Raw genomic sequence first — 20,321 nt, 5'->3', positions numbered from 1 at the left:
CTTTTAAAGCCCATTCCAGCGTGTTTGTTCGACTTCCGCCTTCACTTCCGGTTTGTGCGTTCCAGCTTATGCGTTCCAGCGACTTCACTTCCGGTTTGGCGCATACAACTGTCAGTCTTCTCAGCATTATAATGAAGACAGTATATTTTCCTCCTACACATCCTTTTCATCACCCCTCTAGCTTTGATGCCCCACCTAGTCCCAATACAACATCCTGGCTCAAAAAATATATACAAAGACAAGGTACATTTTTAACATTATACAAGGGCAATGATCAGGGAGGATCATGGGAGATGTAGTTCTCCCTTTTTTTGTTCTAAATCAGTGAACTTCGTTTTTATGCAAATAATGCATGCTTTTTAATAGTATATAAAAGCAATAACTCAAGGAGAATCATGGGAAGTGTAGTTTTTTTCGAGTTTTTGCATAAAAAACTTTTTTTCATATGTTTTTTCATTAATTTCTTCTCCATGTATTTTCCTTGTGTCATTGTCTTGCTTTTCAATTGCCTGTTTGTATTTTGTATGTTTTTATATTAAATATTTTTCATAAAAAAGCTCTCAGATTGATGTCTATGTTTAACCCCTGTGGTATGAATGTGTGCATTTTATAAATCCATTTGCTTTCTTCTTGTAATGTTTTCCTTGTTAAGTCTCCCCCTCTCCAATCTTTTTGTACTATGCTTACACCCCAAAATTTCAAACCTTTGGCTTTCTGATTGTGACACTCTTTAAAGTGCTTTGACACACTATGGTTCATAACTCCCTTTTCTATGTTTCTTATGTGTTCGTTAATTCTTTCCCTTAATTTCCTATTGGTTTTGCCAATGTATTGAAGGCCACAGGGGCATTCTAAGCAATATATAACATTTTGTGTTGTACATTTGATACAGTGATCGATGGTGTATTCCTTTTTTGTCGTATTGGATATAAATTGTGTCCCTTTTTTCCCGTGCCTGCAGGCTTTACAGAGTGCACATGGAAAGAAACCCTTCCACTCCTCCTTTTGTTTTTTGGTTTGTGTTCTTTCAGTAGGGATGAAATTGCGTACTATTATTTGACTTAAGTTATTTGCCCTTTTGTATATTACCTTTGGCTTTTGGGGTATTTTCCCTTTTAGGAGTTCATCACCCTCCAGAATGTTCCAATGACGATTTAGAATCCTCTTTATTTCTTGTGCCCCCGGGGTGTAGGAAGTAATAAACGATAAGCTTAGCTGTTCGTTAATTGATTCCTTTTTCTTTTTTTCTCTTAGTAAATCTGCTCTGTCTATTCCTCTTAATTGTTTTCTCGCTTTTTGAATAAGTTTGTTTTTATACCCCCTCTGTTTAAACCGTTCTGACACATAATTCAGTTGGCTTTCTAGTTCCATTGGATTGGAACAATTTTTCTTTAGGCGGCAGAATTGTCCATATGGAATATTCTGGAGCCATATGGGATTGTGATTGCTGGTGCTTAATACATAGTTGCAAACATCTACCTTTTTGAAATAGGTTTTAAAATCTAGGAAATCATTATTTTTATTCTTCCTTATTTCTAGGTCTAAGAAATTTATTGTCTCCTGGCTATAGGTTAAAGTGAATTCTAAGTTTTGATCATTTTTATTCATGTCATTGACAAATTCTAACATTTCTTTTTCCGACCCTTGCCACAGGAATACGATATCATCTATGAAGCGCCGCCATAGGACCAGATCACCCCCCAGCTTAGATGTTACATTATACTGCTCCCAGTGTCCTAGGAACAGATTTGCATAGCTGGGGGCGAATCTCGTTCCCATGGCGGTGCCCCATGTCTGTAAATAGTATTTGTCCCCAAACCAAAAATAATTATGGTTTAATATATAGGAAATAGCCTCTATTATGAATTCCTTTTGTTTTTTTAAAAAAAAAAAAAAAAAAAAAAAAAATACCTTTCCTTTCTTCTGTCCATCTGCATTGCCACTCTACACCCTTATAAGTGGCCATTTAAAGGAGAAGGGAAGAACACATCCACTTACCATCCAGTGTATGCACAGGGTGATATTCCACATTGTGAACATACTGCGCTATGTCTGTTTTTTATTTCTGTTGCCACAGGCGCTGATCGCTTCTTATATATATCCCTTTCTGGGGACATATATAGGCTTGTTTTTGGATTTACATACGGTTGAGAGACTGTGAAGGGGTCGGCAAGAAATATTCTAAGAGACTGACATTTTTTATTGGGCTGCATTTTGTAAGCTATACATTGTTTTCAATATTTGTGTATGTGCCAGATCATTTGCCAGGTTCACTGAACCCTACATTTGCTATATCCTTTTGATCTTTGATTTCTTAATAACGAAAGTGTTTACAGCTTTCATCTTCCCATAAACCCAGAAGCCTTATTTTCTTACGACTGTATCTTTCCTTTTCTATCTGGATTGCAGGCCTAAGACCACTTGAACTCGCATCACCTTGGCAGACACATATTAATATAAATAAGAGGAACTCTGAAAAACCTAGCTTATTGTGTCTGGCTATTTCTTTGCTTGGCACAGCCAGTCTGTCCTCTGCCTGATATAACAGCCATGTCATAATCACAGGTAGCATCTATTCAATTAGTTGCAAGCTGAAAGCGTAAAAAGAAAAATCAATTTTTGAACGGCTGTTGGCTGGGGGCAAGGGCATACTGAAGGAGACAACGTGCAGGGAAAGCATATGAGGCAGTGTAGCATGTGGCAAAGGCAGGAGGGCATTGTTGGAAGTGCTGGGCTAAAGTCATTTGTCCACTTATTCAGGGAACAGCCTTTTACACTCTTTTGTGCATCTGAATGGATTGGAGGCCACTGAAAATCATTTGCTGTCTTTCTTTTAAGAGAACTAGCTGATTGGCAAAGGGACAATGGATTGTGTGGGACAAGAATAATTTGCCCAGGACAAGAATCATTTACAAATAAGGGCTCATAGAAATTAGTTTGCATCAGTCTACTTTGAGCTAGAAAATGAAAGCAAAGTTGTTATTGGTTGCTGTGGGCAAATGCACTTCCTTAGTAAATTATCTCCACCTTTATAAAAGTCAGGGAAGCACACCCATAGAAATAGAATTATGCATTTCTCCATATTTCAATTGTAATACCACCCAAGATAAAATTGCCTGGCTAGCCTACCCATTACTGACTTCTCCATTCTTTTCTTGACCATTAAAGGGATTCTGTCACGGGAAAACATGTTTTTTTTTTTATATGCATCATTTACTAGTGCTGCTCCAGCAGAATCCTGCCCTGGAATCTGTTTTTCAAAAGAGCAAACAGATTTTTTAATATTTTATTATGAAATCTGACATGGAGCTAGACATGAAGTCAGTTTCCCAGGCACCCCCAGTCGTGTGACTTGTGCTCTGATTGACTACAGTCTGCACTGCAAGTTAGAGTGATGTCACCCACCTCCTTTTCCCCCTAGCAGCCCATGAGCAGAACAATGGGAATGTAATGAGATAAGAGCTCACTGACACAAGATAACAGCTCCCTGGTAGAAATGAGCATAGCACTCAATAGTAAATATCTAAGTCCCACTGTGACTCCTCCAGTTACATTGAGTAGGAGAAACAAAAGCCTGTCTAAAAGCAGTTCCATTAAGAATTATTTTTGAAATATAAATATTTTGACCCATCATTTTCATGTCCCTGGCAAGATTTACCCCTTTTCTTAAGAAAAATAAAAAATAAAATATTCATGTGCTTAGATTAAACACTCAAGAAGACACTGATGATGAGCCTCTTTTAACTATGGGCAAAGTGCAAATTGGTTCAATTCTGTAGTATGTAATTCCCACCCCCGTCCCGAATTCCAAGCCATTACACATGCCACAAAAGTTTGTTTCACTAGTATTACCCTGCCTTCTGTGTAAAAATACATAATACTGATGTAAATAATACTGATGAAAGCTAGATAGGTTAATATTATCTTGCAGAAAAGGTTGCAGCCCTACAATAGGTTCAGGGGTGCCAATGTGGGCATTACACGGTATAGGAGGGGTATTTTCTTGCAAGTTATTCAGTAATTATATACTGTATCTTGAGCACAGATTCTTAGCACTAAGGAAAGCATAGGGTAATGGGTGGTCAAAAGCAGTCAGGGCCTCCTTGTGTATGCAGTTGCGCTCTGCTACTCATTCACAATATTTGTCGCTAGGGTAAGGTGCACCAGACTGAACAAGATTGCCTGAATGAATGCTGAATGCTAAGCTGCATGGTAAAAAAATGTTTCCTGTATAGCATTTTTATGGGTGCAAAATTGTGCCTGCTTTGCTCCTTGCACCACAAGACAGCTTGACAAATGACAAATGAGACCCTGGCTGTTAATAGGAAAGCCTTTATAAGCATATTGCCTGGTCAACTAGCAAACAAGCTGCTGCATTTGGTTTATGGATCCACTTGAGCCAAATATTCTTTCATTGATCAATATCATATGCCTCCCCCCTGACAGCATTACTCATGGTCTTTTCTCCAATTTCACACAAGCATTAGTTTGTGAAGAAAACTACTAGGAAAATCTTGTCACTGCCCCATCTTACACAATAAATTAAATTCTAGGTCTCTGCTCCTCTTGAGAGTTCATTTCCGCATTTCATTTTCTCCTTCACTGGGCTTTTCTGGGCCTCGGGATGCCGAAGTTTGAAAAATAAGCTCGGGTAATGTGCAGGCTCTTTCCTTCTGACTGAGGAACGCCTGAGGGAATAGCAGGGAGATTAACTCTCTCAAGCCAGAAACCATTACATTGTGCGCAAACGCTGTAACGAATTTTTTTTTAGCATGTAATTAATATGGTTCCCTACTTCTTATTGAAGAAAAGAGGAAGAGACCAAGAAAATATTATGTATATAAATATTATGATATAAAATTATTTGTATCATAACACTATTATAAGTGTGAGGATGGAAATATACCTTTCAGTATGGAACAAATCATTGTCTAAAGTCTATAGAGCATTGGCCTATAAAATGCAAGGAGTTGTTGCATATTTTAAAACTTTTTAGTGAAACAAACTTAATAACTATTCCTGAACTAGGTAATCCTCTGGGCCTCAACTGCAGAACTATGGCTACCAACATTCCCTACTATAGCAACAAGGAGTAAATCAAATTCAAAACCAAAGTCTGTCTGTATTAGAGCTATGGGATACATTATCCAAAAACCTGTTTTTACTAAAGGTCCCATACCTGTATTATAACATTGGGAACCAAAGGAGTTATAGCACCTAGTGATCCCTCAGTTTCTTATTACATCTTCAGTGTCTGGTTTATATATATAATTTTTATTGATGTATTTTATTAGTAAAGTACTTAAACAAAGATTACTACATACCTATAACACATCTGCATTTACAAAATATACTGTATGTATGAGCAGGAGCTATAATACTTTTAAAGGGATACTGTCATGGGAAAAAATTTTTCAAAATGAATCAGTTAATAGTGCTACTCCAGCAGAATTCTGCACTGAAATACATTTCTCAAAAGATCAAACAGATTTTTTTATATTCAATTTTGAAATCTGACATGGGGCTAGACATTTTGTCAATTTCCCAGCTGCCCCAAGTCATGTGACTTGTGCTCTGATAAACTTCAATCACTCTTTACTGCTGTACTGCAAGTTGGAGTGATATCACCCCCCTCCCTCTTTCCCCCCCAGCAGCCAAACAAAAGAACAATAGGAAGGTAACCAGATAGCAGCTCCCTAACACAAGATAACAACTGCCTGGTAGATCTAAGAACAACACTCCCTTGTAAAAACCCTTGTCTCACTGAGACACATTCAGTTACATTGAGAAGGAAAAATAGCAGCCTGCCAGAAAGCATTTCTCTCCTAAAGTGAAGGCACAAGTCACATGACCAGGGGCAGCTGGGAAATTGACAAAATGTCTAGCCCCATGTCAAATTTAATATAACAAAATCTGTTTGCTCTTTTGAGAAATGGATTTCAGTGCAGAATTCTGCTGGAGTAGCACTATTAACAGATGCGTTTTGAAAAAAAACATGTTTTCCGATGACAGGATCCCTTTAATTTGAGTTATAGTCCTGGCTCAACTATGCATTAAAGAGTAATGGTTAGGTGAGCACAACGACTAACACAAACTTCATGAGATATGTTGTACAACACAATGCTATTACAGCCCTGTGCAAGTGTGATGCATTTATCATTGGAGCAATACATTGAGACTTGCCCTTATAATGTCTGAGAGGATAGTAGACCCTGCCATGCTACTGCACTAATGTGAAAACTGCAGATACTGAGTCCACATCCCATTACTGCTCTTCCCAAAAACAGCAGTTTTAGGTTCTCAAACAAAGTGTAGGACAGGAAAGCAAGACATAAAAAAATCTGATTCCTTTGTTGGATTGCAATGTGTCATGTAAATGTGTCAAGTAGTCATGAAATATTGCTTTGAGTCCCCAGATAGTCAGGGAGTGAATTGAAGTCTGTGCAACAGGATATGATCTTGATCGAAAACATGCAAATACACATTTTTTGAGGATCAAACATATTTTGTAAATGTCTCCTGTGGACAAATAGTTTAAAAGTAACTCCAATTAGATCAACAAAGTTATAACATGTCCCTTCTTTTTGTTTAGCCTGAAGTACATGGTAAAACAACTGGAAAATGGAGAGGTCAACATTGTAGAGTTGAAAAAAAACTTGGAATATACAGCATCGCTCTTGGAAGCGGTTTATATCGATGAGACAAGGTAAGAGCCCTTTAATTTAAGAGCAACGCTCAACATTTTATTGTATTTGTATAGGTTTTGTATATGGATAAAGGAACAAGTTTAACAAATTGAGATATTTATCAATGTAGATATGTGTGAGTTTGGCAGAATATTTGTAATTGCTTTGGGCAGTTGAGCATGATTCTGTTCTGTTAGAGGCCAAGCAAAGTTTTAGTGCCCAGGGTCAGACTGTCCTACAGGTGCCAGTAAAATCTCTGAAGGCCCTGTCCATTCTGAGTCCTGCCCCCCCCACTAGTCATGCTGTCCGTACCTGCCCTGGTGCAGTTGGATGGTGGGGGTCTTCAGAGGGAACTTGTAGCTGCCAGCAGTGGATTGCAGGGGTTGAAATCAGTACAGTTTGGCAGGGGAACACTAAAGGGGTTATTTACTAAGCTCCGAATACCCAAAATTACCCGAATTTTTCGGAATTTATTAAACGCCGAGGGCTAAAAAGCCCGAATATAAAAACACGTCATCTCAAACCTGTCGAGGTTGCAAAAAAAATAATGGGACCAGTCCCATTGATTTTTGGTTGTGTCAGGGGTTTCAGGCAATTTCACAATGTTTTCAGGGCTTTCGGGTGAACGTTCCGAAAAATTCTGAGTTTTCGGAGTAAACTCATGAAAAAATCATGAAAATCTGAGCTTTTCCTGCAAAGCAAATTTTTTGGAAAATGTAATAATAAATAAGCGTTAAAAACGTTAGATCGGAGTTTGTAGCAGCCGATATTGAGATAAATTCGGACCTTGATAAATAACCCCCTAGAAGTTGGGATCTCAGTGAGTATCTAAGTCCAGCACTGCTAACACCCCTCCCAATCTTTCCTCCCTGATATAAATTAGAAGTAACTAATAAGGATCTGAACAAATCTTTTTGAGAAAGTGTTTGGAATGAATTATTTCAGTGCAGAAAAGAAATTGGTAAATGTCAACCTATCAAAATGCAGAGGGCTTCATGTGAGAAAATACAGAGATTTTGACTTAATGTGAGATCTTTGAACACAGAGATAACACAACAAAATATCCCACAGTCTCTGGAAGCTATGCTGATGAATCTATATGGAAAACTTCCAAACAAAAATTTAGAATTTCTGACTTTCCAAATACTAGGGGGCAAATTTAATTATGGTCAAATATCGAGGGTTAATTAACCCTCGATATTCGACTGCCGAATTGAAATCCTTCGACTTCGAATATCGATTAAATCCTTCGAACGATTTTTCTTCGACCTAAAAATTGTTCCAAAGGCTAACATTGACTTCGGTAGGTTTTAGGTGGCGAACTAGGGGGTCGAAGTTTTTTTTAAAGAGACAGTACATCAACTATCGAATGGTCAAATGATTTTTAGTTTGAATCGTTCGACTCTAAGTCGTAGTCGAAGGTTGAAGTAGCCAATTCGATGGTCGAAGTAGCCAAAAAAAATTCAAAATACGTTTTTTTTTACTCTATTCCTTCACTCGAACGAAGTAAATGGGCCCCTAAATGCTTGTAGACATTTGATTGCTAGAAATTGGAAAAAAAACAAGAAGTCCCTAGTATTACCCAAGTACAAAGAGAGGTGACCAACAATTTAGAATACAAAGAAGCAGTACCGAGTAGTGATGTGTGAATTTGGGGCGTTTTGCTTCGCCGAAAAATTTGCGAAATGGCACTGGCGTCTCGCTTTTGACATAGGCATCCGTTTTTGATGCAGCATCCATTTTTTGGACGCTGGTGCCCGTTTTGGATGCTGGCGCACATTCGCCGGCGTCCATTTTTTTTTTGACGCTGGCGAATTTTCGCAGCGGTTTTGCAAATTTATTTGCCGGCGACGAATCGTGGGAATTCTGCGCAAATTCGCGCCTGGCGAATAAATTCGCTCATCACTAGTACCAAGGAGTTTAGGGGGGAAAAAAACTGTTTTGGAAACTCACAAACTTTTTTGTGAAGATCAATATCTAGTTAATACAGTTTATATGTATTGTATGATTTGTAATTACCCTGAGAGACATACAGATATAATACAAGTTACACTACCCTTTCTGTTTTTTTCCTGTTTGTTTAATTGTGTGTGTATTATTTTGGTTAATGTAATGAGTATAGCTGCAATGTTTTAAACCATTATATACCATATAATGATTGTACTGTTGAAAACCAGAGGGCTAATGTGCCCTTGTGTTTAATGGCTTTAATGTTCAGTAGGCAACTAGATTTATTAAAATTCTTTAAAATTAAAATTCTTTACATTTTGGTTTTCTGTTCTACAGGCAGATTCTAGACACAGAAGATGAACTGCCAGAAATCCGATCAGACTGTGTTCCATCTGAAGTCCGGGACTGGCTGGCCTCCACATTTACCCAGCATACACGGTCAACTGGCCGGAGGTCTGAAGAGAAGCCCAGGTTTCGCAGCATCGTCCATGCAGTGCAGGCGGGAATCTTCGTGGAAAGGTGCCCATTCTTGCTGCTGTCATAGTGTGGGGATGAAAGAGATGGAAGAATGTTATGTAAGGGGGACTGAGCCACTGATTGTTCCATTTCCTTCTGTGAGAACAGTAGCAATGGAAGTCTTGAGGAGCAATATTAAAAATCAAACAACATTACCTTAATTAATAGATGGAATAATAGATTATAGTATGTAAAGAAAACAAACTGGGAGAATAGAGGTTGATTGAGGAGATGAAGAATTTTAGTAATGAGAGTGGACCCCTGGTCTAAGGTTTTATGGTGGGCCCCTGGTCTAAGGTGTTTGGGTGGGCCCCTGGTGTCCCAGTCCGACACTCTATATTGCGGTTACCAGATCTTGTAAAAAATCATATTTATTATGAAAGCAATCAGTTTGCATTAGTACAGCCCAGTTAAGGGTTGGCCTTCATATTGGATGATGGTGTTAACCCTCTTTTGGGGACACTTAACTCAAAAGTTGCATTCACAGCAATACACACATTAGGGGGCCGATTCACAAAGGGTCGAATATCGAGGGTTAATTAAGCCTCGATATTCGACTGGGAATTAAAATCCTTCGACTTCGAATATCGAAGTCGAAGGATTTTAGCGCAAATAGTGCGATCGAATGATCGAAGGATTATTCCTTCGATCGAACGATAAAATCCTTTGAATCGAATGATTCGAAGGATTTTAATCCAACGATCAAAGAAATATCCTTCGATCAAAAAAACTTAGGAAAGCCTATGGGGACCTTCCCCATAGGCTAACATTGAGTTCAGTAGCTTTTCGATGGTGAACTAGGGGGTCGAAGTTTTTTCTTAAAGAGACAGTACTTCGACTATCGAATGGTCGAACAATTTTTAGTTCGATTCGAAGTCATAGTAGCCCATTCGATGGTCGAAGTAGCCCAAAAAACACTTCGAAATTCGAAGTTTTTTTACTTCGAATCCTTCACTCGAAGTTAGTGAATCGGCCCCTAGCTGTTGCTTGCAACTACAAGTACATGAGGTATATGTATGCTTATTCACCTTATGTGCTAATAAGCTATTTGCTTGACCTGGAAAGCATAAGTAAGTAGAGAGCCTCATATGGGTTTAACTTGCACATAGTAGATATTTATCTGACTGCAAGAGATTCTGCTTCAATCTCAGGTCCGTTAAGCAATTATTGCTGGGTAGTTGTCCATATTTTGGCATACAAGTTTCTGTTGGTATGGGTGGTGATTGCTATATTCTTTTCAATGTAAAATGTGAGTGTATCTCCTAACTATGAATGATGCTGTTTATTCAAGCGGTTCTGTCATTCCCAATCATTTTGACTTCTAGGAGCTATTTAAATGCCTATTCATTCAAGTATACCTGAAATAATTAGTCATTGTTCCTTGATTAGACAGTAGTTCTATGTATGTGCAACCTCTTGCCTTAGCACAGTCTTTGCCGCAAGGCTGCTTATACAATTAAAACAATTCCGACGGTACACTATGCCTCTCTCTGTTTCCCATGTATCGATAGCTCTCCCGGCATTAAAACTAAAATCAATTCCACAGCCATTCCAAACTTGGCAGACCATGGCATTACTGTGCTATTTTATGGATATGGAATCTGCAAGGGGGAAACCCTGCTTTACATTTAAATTGGGGATTTCATCGTCGTTTGGCTCACCACTGATTTCTACTCAAGCAAAAAAAAAAAGATATAATATGAAAATTCCTGTCTCCCTTGCCTTTGCAGAATGTTTCGAAGATCATACACAGCAGTTGGACCCAATTATTCTGCAGCTGTTGTTAACAGTTTAAAGGTACTGGCATCCAGCCATTCTACATATGTAAGGCAAATACAGTAACATTCATTAAAGCTGTGCATATTTATGAGTAGAATGAGTGTTCTAATATGAATTCTTATTCAGAATTATATGAAGCAGAATCACTACCATTTCATGGTGTTGAATCCATGAGTTCTATCTCTTTCCATTACTCATGCACATTAGGTGTAACATTGCCTGTTATATTGATGATGTACGGTAAATGATGGCTTGAAGCTATCACTTTCCTTGTCTTTGGTGTATTATTTGATTGCAGAAGATGATCGTTCAGAACTGCAGATTTTTTCTTTCAGCTGCTTCCATATAACTTGCTAAAGATATTTATTCAGTTTTTAAAATCACACAGAACAGTTAAAATGGCAAGTCAGCCCATGCATTAAAGGAAAACTATACCCCCTGAACAATGTAGGTCTCTATAAAAAGATATTGCATAAAACAGCTCATATGTAAAACCCTGCTTCATGTAAATAAACCATTTTCATAATAATATACTTTTCTAGTAGTATGTGCCATTGGGTAATCCTAAATAGAAAATTGCCATTTTAAAAAATAAGGGCCATCCCTTGGGATCGTATGATTCACGGTGCACACAAACTGTAGAAATACGCAGGCACACAGGACGATTAAAGTGCAGGGTTACCCCTTGCTATTTATTTCTGTGCGAACGTGCAACGTTTCGGGGCAAGCCCCTTTGTCGTATGCTTGACAAAGGGGCTTGCCCCGAAACGTTGCACGTTCGCACAGAAATAAATAGCAAGGGGTAACCCTGCACTTTAATCGTCCTGTGTGCCTGCGTATTTCTACAGTTTGGTCTGATTTTGGGGGTTGCCGTACCCTCTTACGCTTGTGCACCAGGCTATTTGAAAAAGGAGTGTGCTCAGCTGTATCTAGTTCCAGTTCACGGTGCACACAAACATACCAACAAACTATACATGTTAGGTCACATGAGCCAATTAACAGACAAAGTTCTTTTGCTTCCACACTTCCTCCTGTTACAGTTAGAGCTGCAGTATTTCTGGTCAGGTGATCTCTGAGGCAGCACACAGACCATCACAAAATGGTGGTTCGAGGCAAGAGATGTAAAAGGGCAATATTTACTTAAATATATATTCCAGTTTGATAAGATTCTTTAATATGCCACCTAATTAGATATAAACTATCTGTTGCTCAAGTATTCATTGGGGGTATAGTTTTCCTTTAACCCTTCCATAGCACAAGACATTAATACCCATTTAACCTGCTTTAAAAACAGTCTGTTGAATTTCAGAATTAAGATGCTTTTTTTCCCCACCTTCTTCTGCTAGAAATACAAATTAAATATAAATGAGAGAGGGAGCACACCTAGGATCAGCAATCTTTCACCCTACATGCAGCTTTGTGTCACAGTCAGTTAATTTGAAAGACTCTTAATACATTGTCTAGGGCGGCAGAAGTGAGCACGCACCAATGATACATTAAACGTAATTGTTTATCAGACTCTGACTCCTGCATGGAGAGCCATTGGACAAGGATAGAATTAATACATGGCCTAGCTGCCCCCCCCCCCCGGGCAAATGCTTCTGACTCTTTACTTACCCCTCTGTGAAGATTCTGTCCAGCGGAGTTCACGGGTGCCATCTTCAGCCGCTTCGGTAATCTTTCAGAATGAAACCGGTGCTTTGGCAATTTTCGTGAGTTTCGGCTCATGCACAGTATAGAAAATTGCTCCGAGCATGCATCGATACACCGGTCTCATTCCGAAGATTACCAAAGAGAAGAAGATGGCTGTGTGAACTCCGCTGGACAGAATCCGCACAGAGGGGGTAATTAAAGAGTTAGTGGCATTTACCTGGGGGGGGGTCTATGTAGGGTAGGGGGTAGGGTTTTTTTTATTAAGGGTTTGTTTTTCCTTTAAGAAAAATAAAGGCTGTTCCATGATCAGGAGCTTCTTCATATTAATACCCTTGGTTTGGAATGACATATTGGGACACTCAGGTCAGGTGCCCTAATACTTTAGGCCATATACAGTTAATTGTTCCCGAAAGACTTGGCAGCTGTCAAGCAATGGATCAGTTTCGAAATACATTTCGAAATATATTTAGTTATGATTAAGTACAAGTTACCGTTCTATCACTACATAGAGCAAGGAGAAAATGTTAAAAAATTAGAATTATTTTCTCAAAATTGAGTCTTGTAATATAAAGCTCTCTGGACAACAGGTTTCTGAATAATAGATCCCATTCCTGTATATAAAACATTCCTGGAAGAATTTTTGTTCATGGCAACAAATAATTTTATATTGACATACACTGTAATTTAAACAAGTTTAATTATGACTCACAACATTTAAGGGCATTCTAAAGTTTGGTTGATTTTGTAGCAAAAATTGTATTGTATTTCGAGTATAAAAGTTAATTAAAATTAAAATAGCTAAGCTGTAATTTTCACTCCCATTTAATTAGACCTTGTTTGTTCTGTGAATGCTGGCGTGGTTATTAAATGTGGCAAGGCATGTGTGGCCAAATCTTCTATGAAATGTAATTGGCCATAAAACCTTCCTCCAAAGTTATTTTTTGAAATTATATACAGATACCAGTATAAGCACTGATGGTAACGGCATACTCAGATTTTTATTACAGGACAGCATCAATTAATGCTTACATGACATTGTCTAGTCTAGTTCTTGTGCTCTTACAGAAAAACTATTGACCACAACTCAGTGAATGCAGTGCCAGGCTTGCTATTAGTGTATTTGAAACCATTAGCAGAGATATATACAGATATGGGATCCGTTATCTGGAAACCCATTATCCAGAAAGTTCTAAATTACCAAAAGGCCTTGCCCCCCTATAGACTCCATTATAATCAAATAACCCTGATCTTTAAAAATGATTTCATTTTTCTCTGTAATAATAAAACAGTACCTTGTACTTGATCCAAACTAAGATATAATTAATCCTTATTGGAAGCAGAACCAGCCTATTGGGTTTACATGATTTTGTAGTAGACGTAGGGGCACATTTACTTAGCTCGAATAAAAAAATACTTCAAATTTCGAAGTATTTTTTTTGGCTACTTCGACCATCGAATTGGCTACTTCGACCTTTGACTTCGAATCGAACGCTTCGAACTAAAAATCGATCGACTATTCGACTATTCGATAGTTGAAGTAATGTCTCTTTAAAAAAAACTTCGACCACCATAGGCCCCCATAGGCTTTCTAGGCAATTTGGGCTCGAAGGAAAATCATTCGAACGATGGATTAAAATCCTTCAAATCGTTTGATCGAACGATTTTTCCTTCAATCGTTTGATCGAAGGAATTGTGCTAAATCCTTTGACTTCGATATTCAAAGTAGAAGGATTTAACTTCGAGGGTCGAATATCGAGGGTTAATTAACCCTCGATATTCGACCAATAGTAAATGTGCCCCGTAATGTATGAAGATCCAAGTTACAGACAGATCCATTATCCGGAAAACCCCAGGTCCCAAGCATTCTGGATAACAGGTCCCATACCTGTCTTTGTAGTCTGAAAAAATGTTATTTCTTCTATTTGTCTTTTCAGCACTTGGACCTGTGGGACTTTGATGTATTTGTGCTGAACAGAGTGAGCGAGGATCATGCCTTGAAAACCATTGTTTTTGAACTTCTGACCAGGCACAATCTTAACAGTCGATTCAAGGTACCTTAAGAAATAACTCATATTGTACTAATCCTAAAAAGCTTTAATTGTATTGTATTGTAGGTTGGGTGCTTTATTTTAAGTATCAATATACCGTATTGTCTTTCTTTATCCTCTCCTAGATTATTATCATGTTTTCATTCATTTTTTTATATCATTAACATGTTTTTGCAGCACGTTTCAGACATTGGTCATCAGTTCTCCAATGGAGCTTACAATCTAAGTTCCCTGACACATTTCCACACAGGCTAGATTCAATTTCTTTTAAAGCCCTATGCAACAATTCTGGAAAAATGCATTTTAGTTTAAAACCTTATATGTAAAATGCATTTTTTCTGTCATTTGAATAGTTTTTTTCTTTTTTTACTATCAATGGTGAACATAGAGGTAAGTCTTCATCAGTAGATTAGGAAATAATTTGAAGATGTATTGAAGTAAAATAGTTAGACATTCCAGTGAGAGATACTAATGATTATTCTGGAGTCCTGTTGCAGCCAATACTCCCAAACATAAGCCCGCTGTCACATTGTACAGCACGGAATGAGCATGAAATCTGCAGACCTAATTAAAATGTTTAGGAATGCAAATTCTTAAACCATTTTCATAAATTTTCACAAATGTTAAAAAAATGCACAGAGCCAGCTGTTTTGTTTTTCTTAACCTTATCTCAGGGGGGAATGGACACAAATTGTCACAGTCCTCTGCCCTCCATTCCAGAGACCTGTGGCTCCCGTCACTAATACACCACTGACTGTTGATTACACCACCCTGCTCTAAGGCAGGCGGTAAGGACATGGCTGTGGTTTGCCTCCTGGTGGATTTCTGATCTGGCACTCCATGCAAAGTGCAGCACACCCCAAGGTGGAAGTGCTCCTTAGATGAACATTAAAGAAGAACTCAACCCACCAATTAAGAAATGCCTCTACCAACTAACCTACTGTAGATAATCCCCTCTCCCTGTTCCCCCCGCATACTTCAACAGGCCTGGAAATGTCACTAAATTATATCCCGCCTATCAGTGCAGAGTAAGCGCAGCAGAGCTTGTGGGCGCCATCTTCCAGATCGCCTGTCTTCATCTGTAATAGAGCGCCGTATTGGCGCACTTGCAGTTGGAGCAGTCTTCCCATTCATACCGACTGCACATGCACCAAAAGTGACAGAAATTGCAGAAGAAGACCCAAATTGCAGAAGAGGACCCAAAGAGAGCTGAAGTTTCGGAACGTGCCCACAAGCTCCGTTGCGCTTACTCTGCACTGATAGGTGAGAAGTATTTTAGGGACATTTTCAGGGTTATTGAAGTATGCGAGGGTGAAGCAGAGAGGGGCTCTATCTAGGTTATTAGGTAGGGGCATTTTTTAATTGGGGGGTTAAAGGGATACTGTCATGGGAAAAAAAAAATTTCAAAACACATCAGTTAATAGTGCTGCTCCAGCAGAAATCTGCACTAAAATCCATTTCTCAAAAGAGCAAACAGATTTTTTTATATTCAATTTTGAAATCTGACATGGGGCTAGACATTTTGTCAATTTCCCAGCTGCCCCTGGTCATGTGACTTGTGCCTGCACTTTAGGAGAGAAATGCTTTCTGGCAGGCTGCTGTTTTAACTTCTCAATGTAACTGAATGTGTCTCAGTGGGACATGGGTTTTTACTATTGAGTGTTGTTCTTAGATCTACCAGGCAGCTGTTATCTTGTGTTAGGGAGCTGTTATCTGGTTACCTTCCCATTGTTCTTTTGTTTTGCTGCTGGGGGGGAAAAGGGAGGGGGGTGATATCACTCCAACTTGCAGTACAGCAGTAAAGAGTGATTGAAGTTTATCAGAGCACAAGTCACATGACTTGGGGCAGCTGGGAAATTGACAATATGTCTAGCCCCATGTCAGGTTTCGTGAGTTTCGCAAATTTATTTGCCTGCGCGAAATGCGGAAATCTGACGCCAATTCGTGCCTGGTGAATTTTTTCGCCCATCACTAGGTGAGGCAATTAGGAAACCAAGTAAAGTAGGAAGCTGAACAAAACCAAAATACACTAGTGGATTTATTCTTTTATACCTTGGTCTAAAAGCCACAGATATTTGTTAGTTGGAGATTTTGGTCAGTAGGTAGTCAATTAGCGTTGTAGCCTATAAGCTAGCCACAAGTTAATGTTAGGCCACATGTTCCTGTGCAGTCAACAATTACCTGTTGGGCCGGGCTCTCAGTTACTTGGGAGACGCTAAGCCTTACCACAAGAAAATCCAGACTCCTACAGGGGCAAGTGTAGCAGCCAAACATATACTTGGGAGCCCATTTACTAAGTGAATACAAAGTAAATTTTAGAATTCAAAAACTTCGAATTTCAAACTAATTTTTGGGTACTTCGACCATGGAATAGGCCAAAATTCAATTCGAACTGAAAAAACTTTGAATATTCGACCAGTAATCGAAGTACTGTCTCTTTAAAAAACTTTGACTTCGACACTTCGCCATCTTAAACCTGCCAAATTGCTATGTTAGCCTATGGAGACCTACTAGAACCTATAGCCAGTATTTGGCTAAGTTTTTAGAAGTCAAAGTTTTTTTTGGAAAAATGTTCGTTCGATCGATTAAATCCTTTTTCGATCGAACGATTTGAATTCGATCTAAAATGGCTAAATTTAATCAAAAAAAACTTTGACTATCGAATTTCTACAATTCGATGGTCGAATTTCGAAGTTTTACCACTTCGAAATTCGACCCTTAGTAAATGTGCCCCTTAGAGTAGTAGGACAGAAATAGATGTAGACTGGCAGGCCAGGTCAGAACCAGATAACAACCTTAGAATCATGGAGAAAATTCATAAACAGAAACAGGCAACTGTCAATACCAGGAACTAACAGGAATTAATCATGTTTCATTCTTTTCTTCAGATTCCTATTGCATTTCTCATGAGTTTTTTGGACTCTCTGGAAAGCGGTTATGGGAAATATAAGAATCCGTACCATAACCAGATCCATGCAGCAGATGTAACACAGACAGTTCATTGCTTTCTTCTCAGAACGGGCATGGTGGTAATTATCTCTATATAATTCAACTAAGAATCTTTTTGTCATTGCATATTAAGTTCAGAAATAAACTCTCGAGCCACAGATCCAAATATCATTATTCTATCTGTTCCATTTCCAAACCATTTATACTATAAAATCTGTGTATGAGAAGCTTGAAGTGAGCTGCTTAGTGAGAAACCGAGTAGTCAAATGGGTTTGATTTGAAATTATCTAGATAATTACAAATATGCTTCCTTTCTCATATAGTTCATTATTACAAACAAATTTAATTGGACCAAATTGCCTGCACTGACACTAAACGCTTTCCCAAATTGTATAGCACAAACTAGGAACTTGATGTTTTTAAATGACAGTGAAATTGTTTCACTGGTTTAAAATCTGAGTTTATTGCTCAATTAGTAACGGTATAAAATGGTTTGATTTGTGTCTCTCCGACAGCTGTTCACCTTCGTGCTCTGTAATAAAAAGTGCTTTATATAAGGAGAGACAGTTAGCACTTTGATAATGATAGTTTAAGACAAACAGCACTTTACAAAATGTGAGATAATTGCAAACTGAATTCTACAGAATGATAGATAGCTATAAATGAATGCAAACTTTAAGAGACAGTTCTGATGCAAACCTCCTAAATTCACTGGGGGAATGCCTAGCGCAACTTCGTTAGAGGTCTTCAAGCAATGATAAAAAAACACAATTTGAGCCGTAAACATTAATAATCATAGATACCAGCCACTTTAGAGCCAATTTAGCTGCATAATATCTGAATTTATATATAGATAATTCTTCAGTTTTTACCTTGTAGCGTATCCAGAGGAAATGAGTCTCCGATAAAATTATTAAGAAACAAATAATGTATTAAGGATCTAACTGGGGAATCCAGCAATTCGGTGGCAGCGAAGGAATCGACACATTTATCATTGCAGAGGCTAATTTGCATACGGTGGAATATTATAAAGTCTAATGGACGTATATGTTGCAGCAAATACATTACATTACACAAGTCCAGGGAACCTTAATAAAGAAAATAGAGTTGGTATAATGCCCTACACATGAGCCCACTGTATAGTTTATGTTCCATATGTTAGAAAATGTATGGGGGAACCCGGTTAAACAAAAAACATTATTAAGGACTTTTGCAGGCTATCACTCTGAAAAAAGGAAAAGACGCAAATATTTTTTGGAACTTAGAAAGTTTTTCCACTGAAAAATTGAGGAAGTCCTATTCACTCCATTGCACTTCGCCTGGTCTGAGCTGGCCAAGGCAAGTCTGGCGAAAATGGTAACATTCAGTAGTTATGTCCATTCGGGAGAAGGAGAATTCGTCTGGCGCTAGAGTGCGAAGCAATGCTAGCGTCGATCTCCTTTGCTAGCGAAGTAACACCTGCGTCCGTTAGTAAATCGGCGAAGTAACGAAATTACGATTCGCCAGTGTAGTCACATCCCATATAACACACTAAACTGAATTAAGCTTTTTGCTGGAGTTGCATCCAGGAGGATCATTTGGGGGGGATTTTAGGAGACCAACTTGCTTCATCAGGTAAAGCAAAGTGACCTTTAAATCCCACCTACTGGCAAGGTTTTCCTATTGGTCCATTATATTGATGAAGTATACATGAGCGACACTTTATTAAAACTCCAGGTAATGCATAAACTATGGATACATAATAATATGACAAATAGTTAAAATAGTAGATGTGTAGCTCACACAGATATTAAAATGTTCAAAAAATTATATGAAAAAAAAATAAGACCTTTTGACTCCAATGTTGAGAAATCCGATCAGTTTCACATCTCCTGAGGTGCCCTACCCTACCAAGAGAGGGACATATGTGTTAAAAATCGCAAGAAAGATATACCTTTAAATCATTATTATGGCATTCCTCAAAATGTTTTGGTACACTGGGACTTACCATCTTATTTATATACCTAAAGTTCTCTAAAACCATCTCATCAGGAGCCCTTTCCTACATATACACAATGAATGAATGTCCTTTATCAGCTATTTTATGATGTTTATAGGGGTCTCTAAAAGCTATTTGTCCTTGAATACACTTGTAGAGGGGTTTTCTTTGGACTATATCTGTCAGGACACTAGTATTTTACAAATAAGCATTATTTTTTAATGATTAAAAGGAGCTTGTTGGTTATAGAGGAGACTACTAGCACTGTGCCACTGGAAAAAACCTTTTTAACATGGTTTAATATCTTTTCAGCTGCTATACAACTTCATATTCTGTATTAATAATGTTTCCTGTACAGAGAGAGCGATATCAATGGCACTTTACAAAAGGGGAGAGATGAAAATTGAGCTTTAGCTAATGCTAGATAGCTATACAATATTGTAGTGATTTAATTCTGACTTCTGAGGAAATGATTTGAATTAATCTTGTCACATTGTAAATCTAGTATTTCCAATTAAAGTTTGGCTGGAATAGTGATAGGCTCAAAACACAATTGGGATCTGGTATGACATGGGATAAGGATTATAGTGTTGATCTTAATGTCTTTGCTAGGAAAGCTCTCAAGCCAAGTGGTCCTCTGCCCTAGGAAAGAAGAGCAGATTTGATAGGAAGGAGATTACAGAACCTTGATACATTCAGGTGGCTGTGGGCCTCTTTGTCATACAGAATATGGAACAGATAACTGGAATAGAGCTCTAATGA

The 20,321-nt window shown here is 38.2% G+C and overlaps 1 protein-coding gene across 2 annotated transcripts in view; it reads left to right on the top strand.

The window, feature by feature from the left end:
• pde1b.L (phosphodiesterase 1B L homeolog) overlaps window positions 1-20,321 on the top strand; it is a 191,491-nt gene that overhangs the window by 154,752 nt on the left and 16,418 nt on the right. For both annotated transcript variants that reach the window (XM_041582578.1, XM_018247537.2), the window contains 5 exons: window positions 6,593-6,706; window positions 8,973-9,155; window positions 10,883-10,949; window positions 14,519-14,635; window positions 17,521-17,661. In XM_041582578.1, the coding sequence (XP_041438512.1) occupies window positions 6,593-6,706; window positions 8,973-9,155; window positions 10,883-10,949; window positions 14,519-14,635; window positions 17,521-17,661 (622 nt within the window). The remainder of the gene's footprint in view (window positions 1-6,592; window positions 6,707-8,972; window positions 9,156-10,882; window positions 10,950-14,518; window positions 14,636-17,520; window positions 17,662-20,321) is intronic.

The sequence above is a fragment of the Xenopus laevis genome, chromosome 2L, assembly GCF_017654675.1.
Source record: "Xenopus laevis strain J_2021 chromosome 2L, Xenopus_laevis_v10.1, whole genome shotgun sequence".
NCBI lineage: Eukaryota > Metazoa > Chordata > Amphibia > Anura > Pipidae > Xenopus > Xenopus laevis.
The sequence above is the reverse complement of the archived record's forward strand: the minus strand, read 5'-3'. Positions and strand labels throughout refer to the sequence as shown.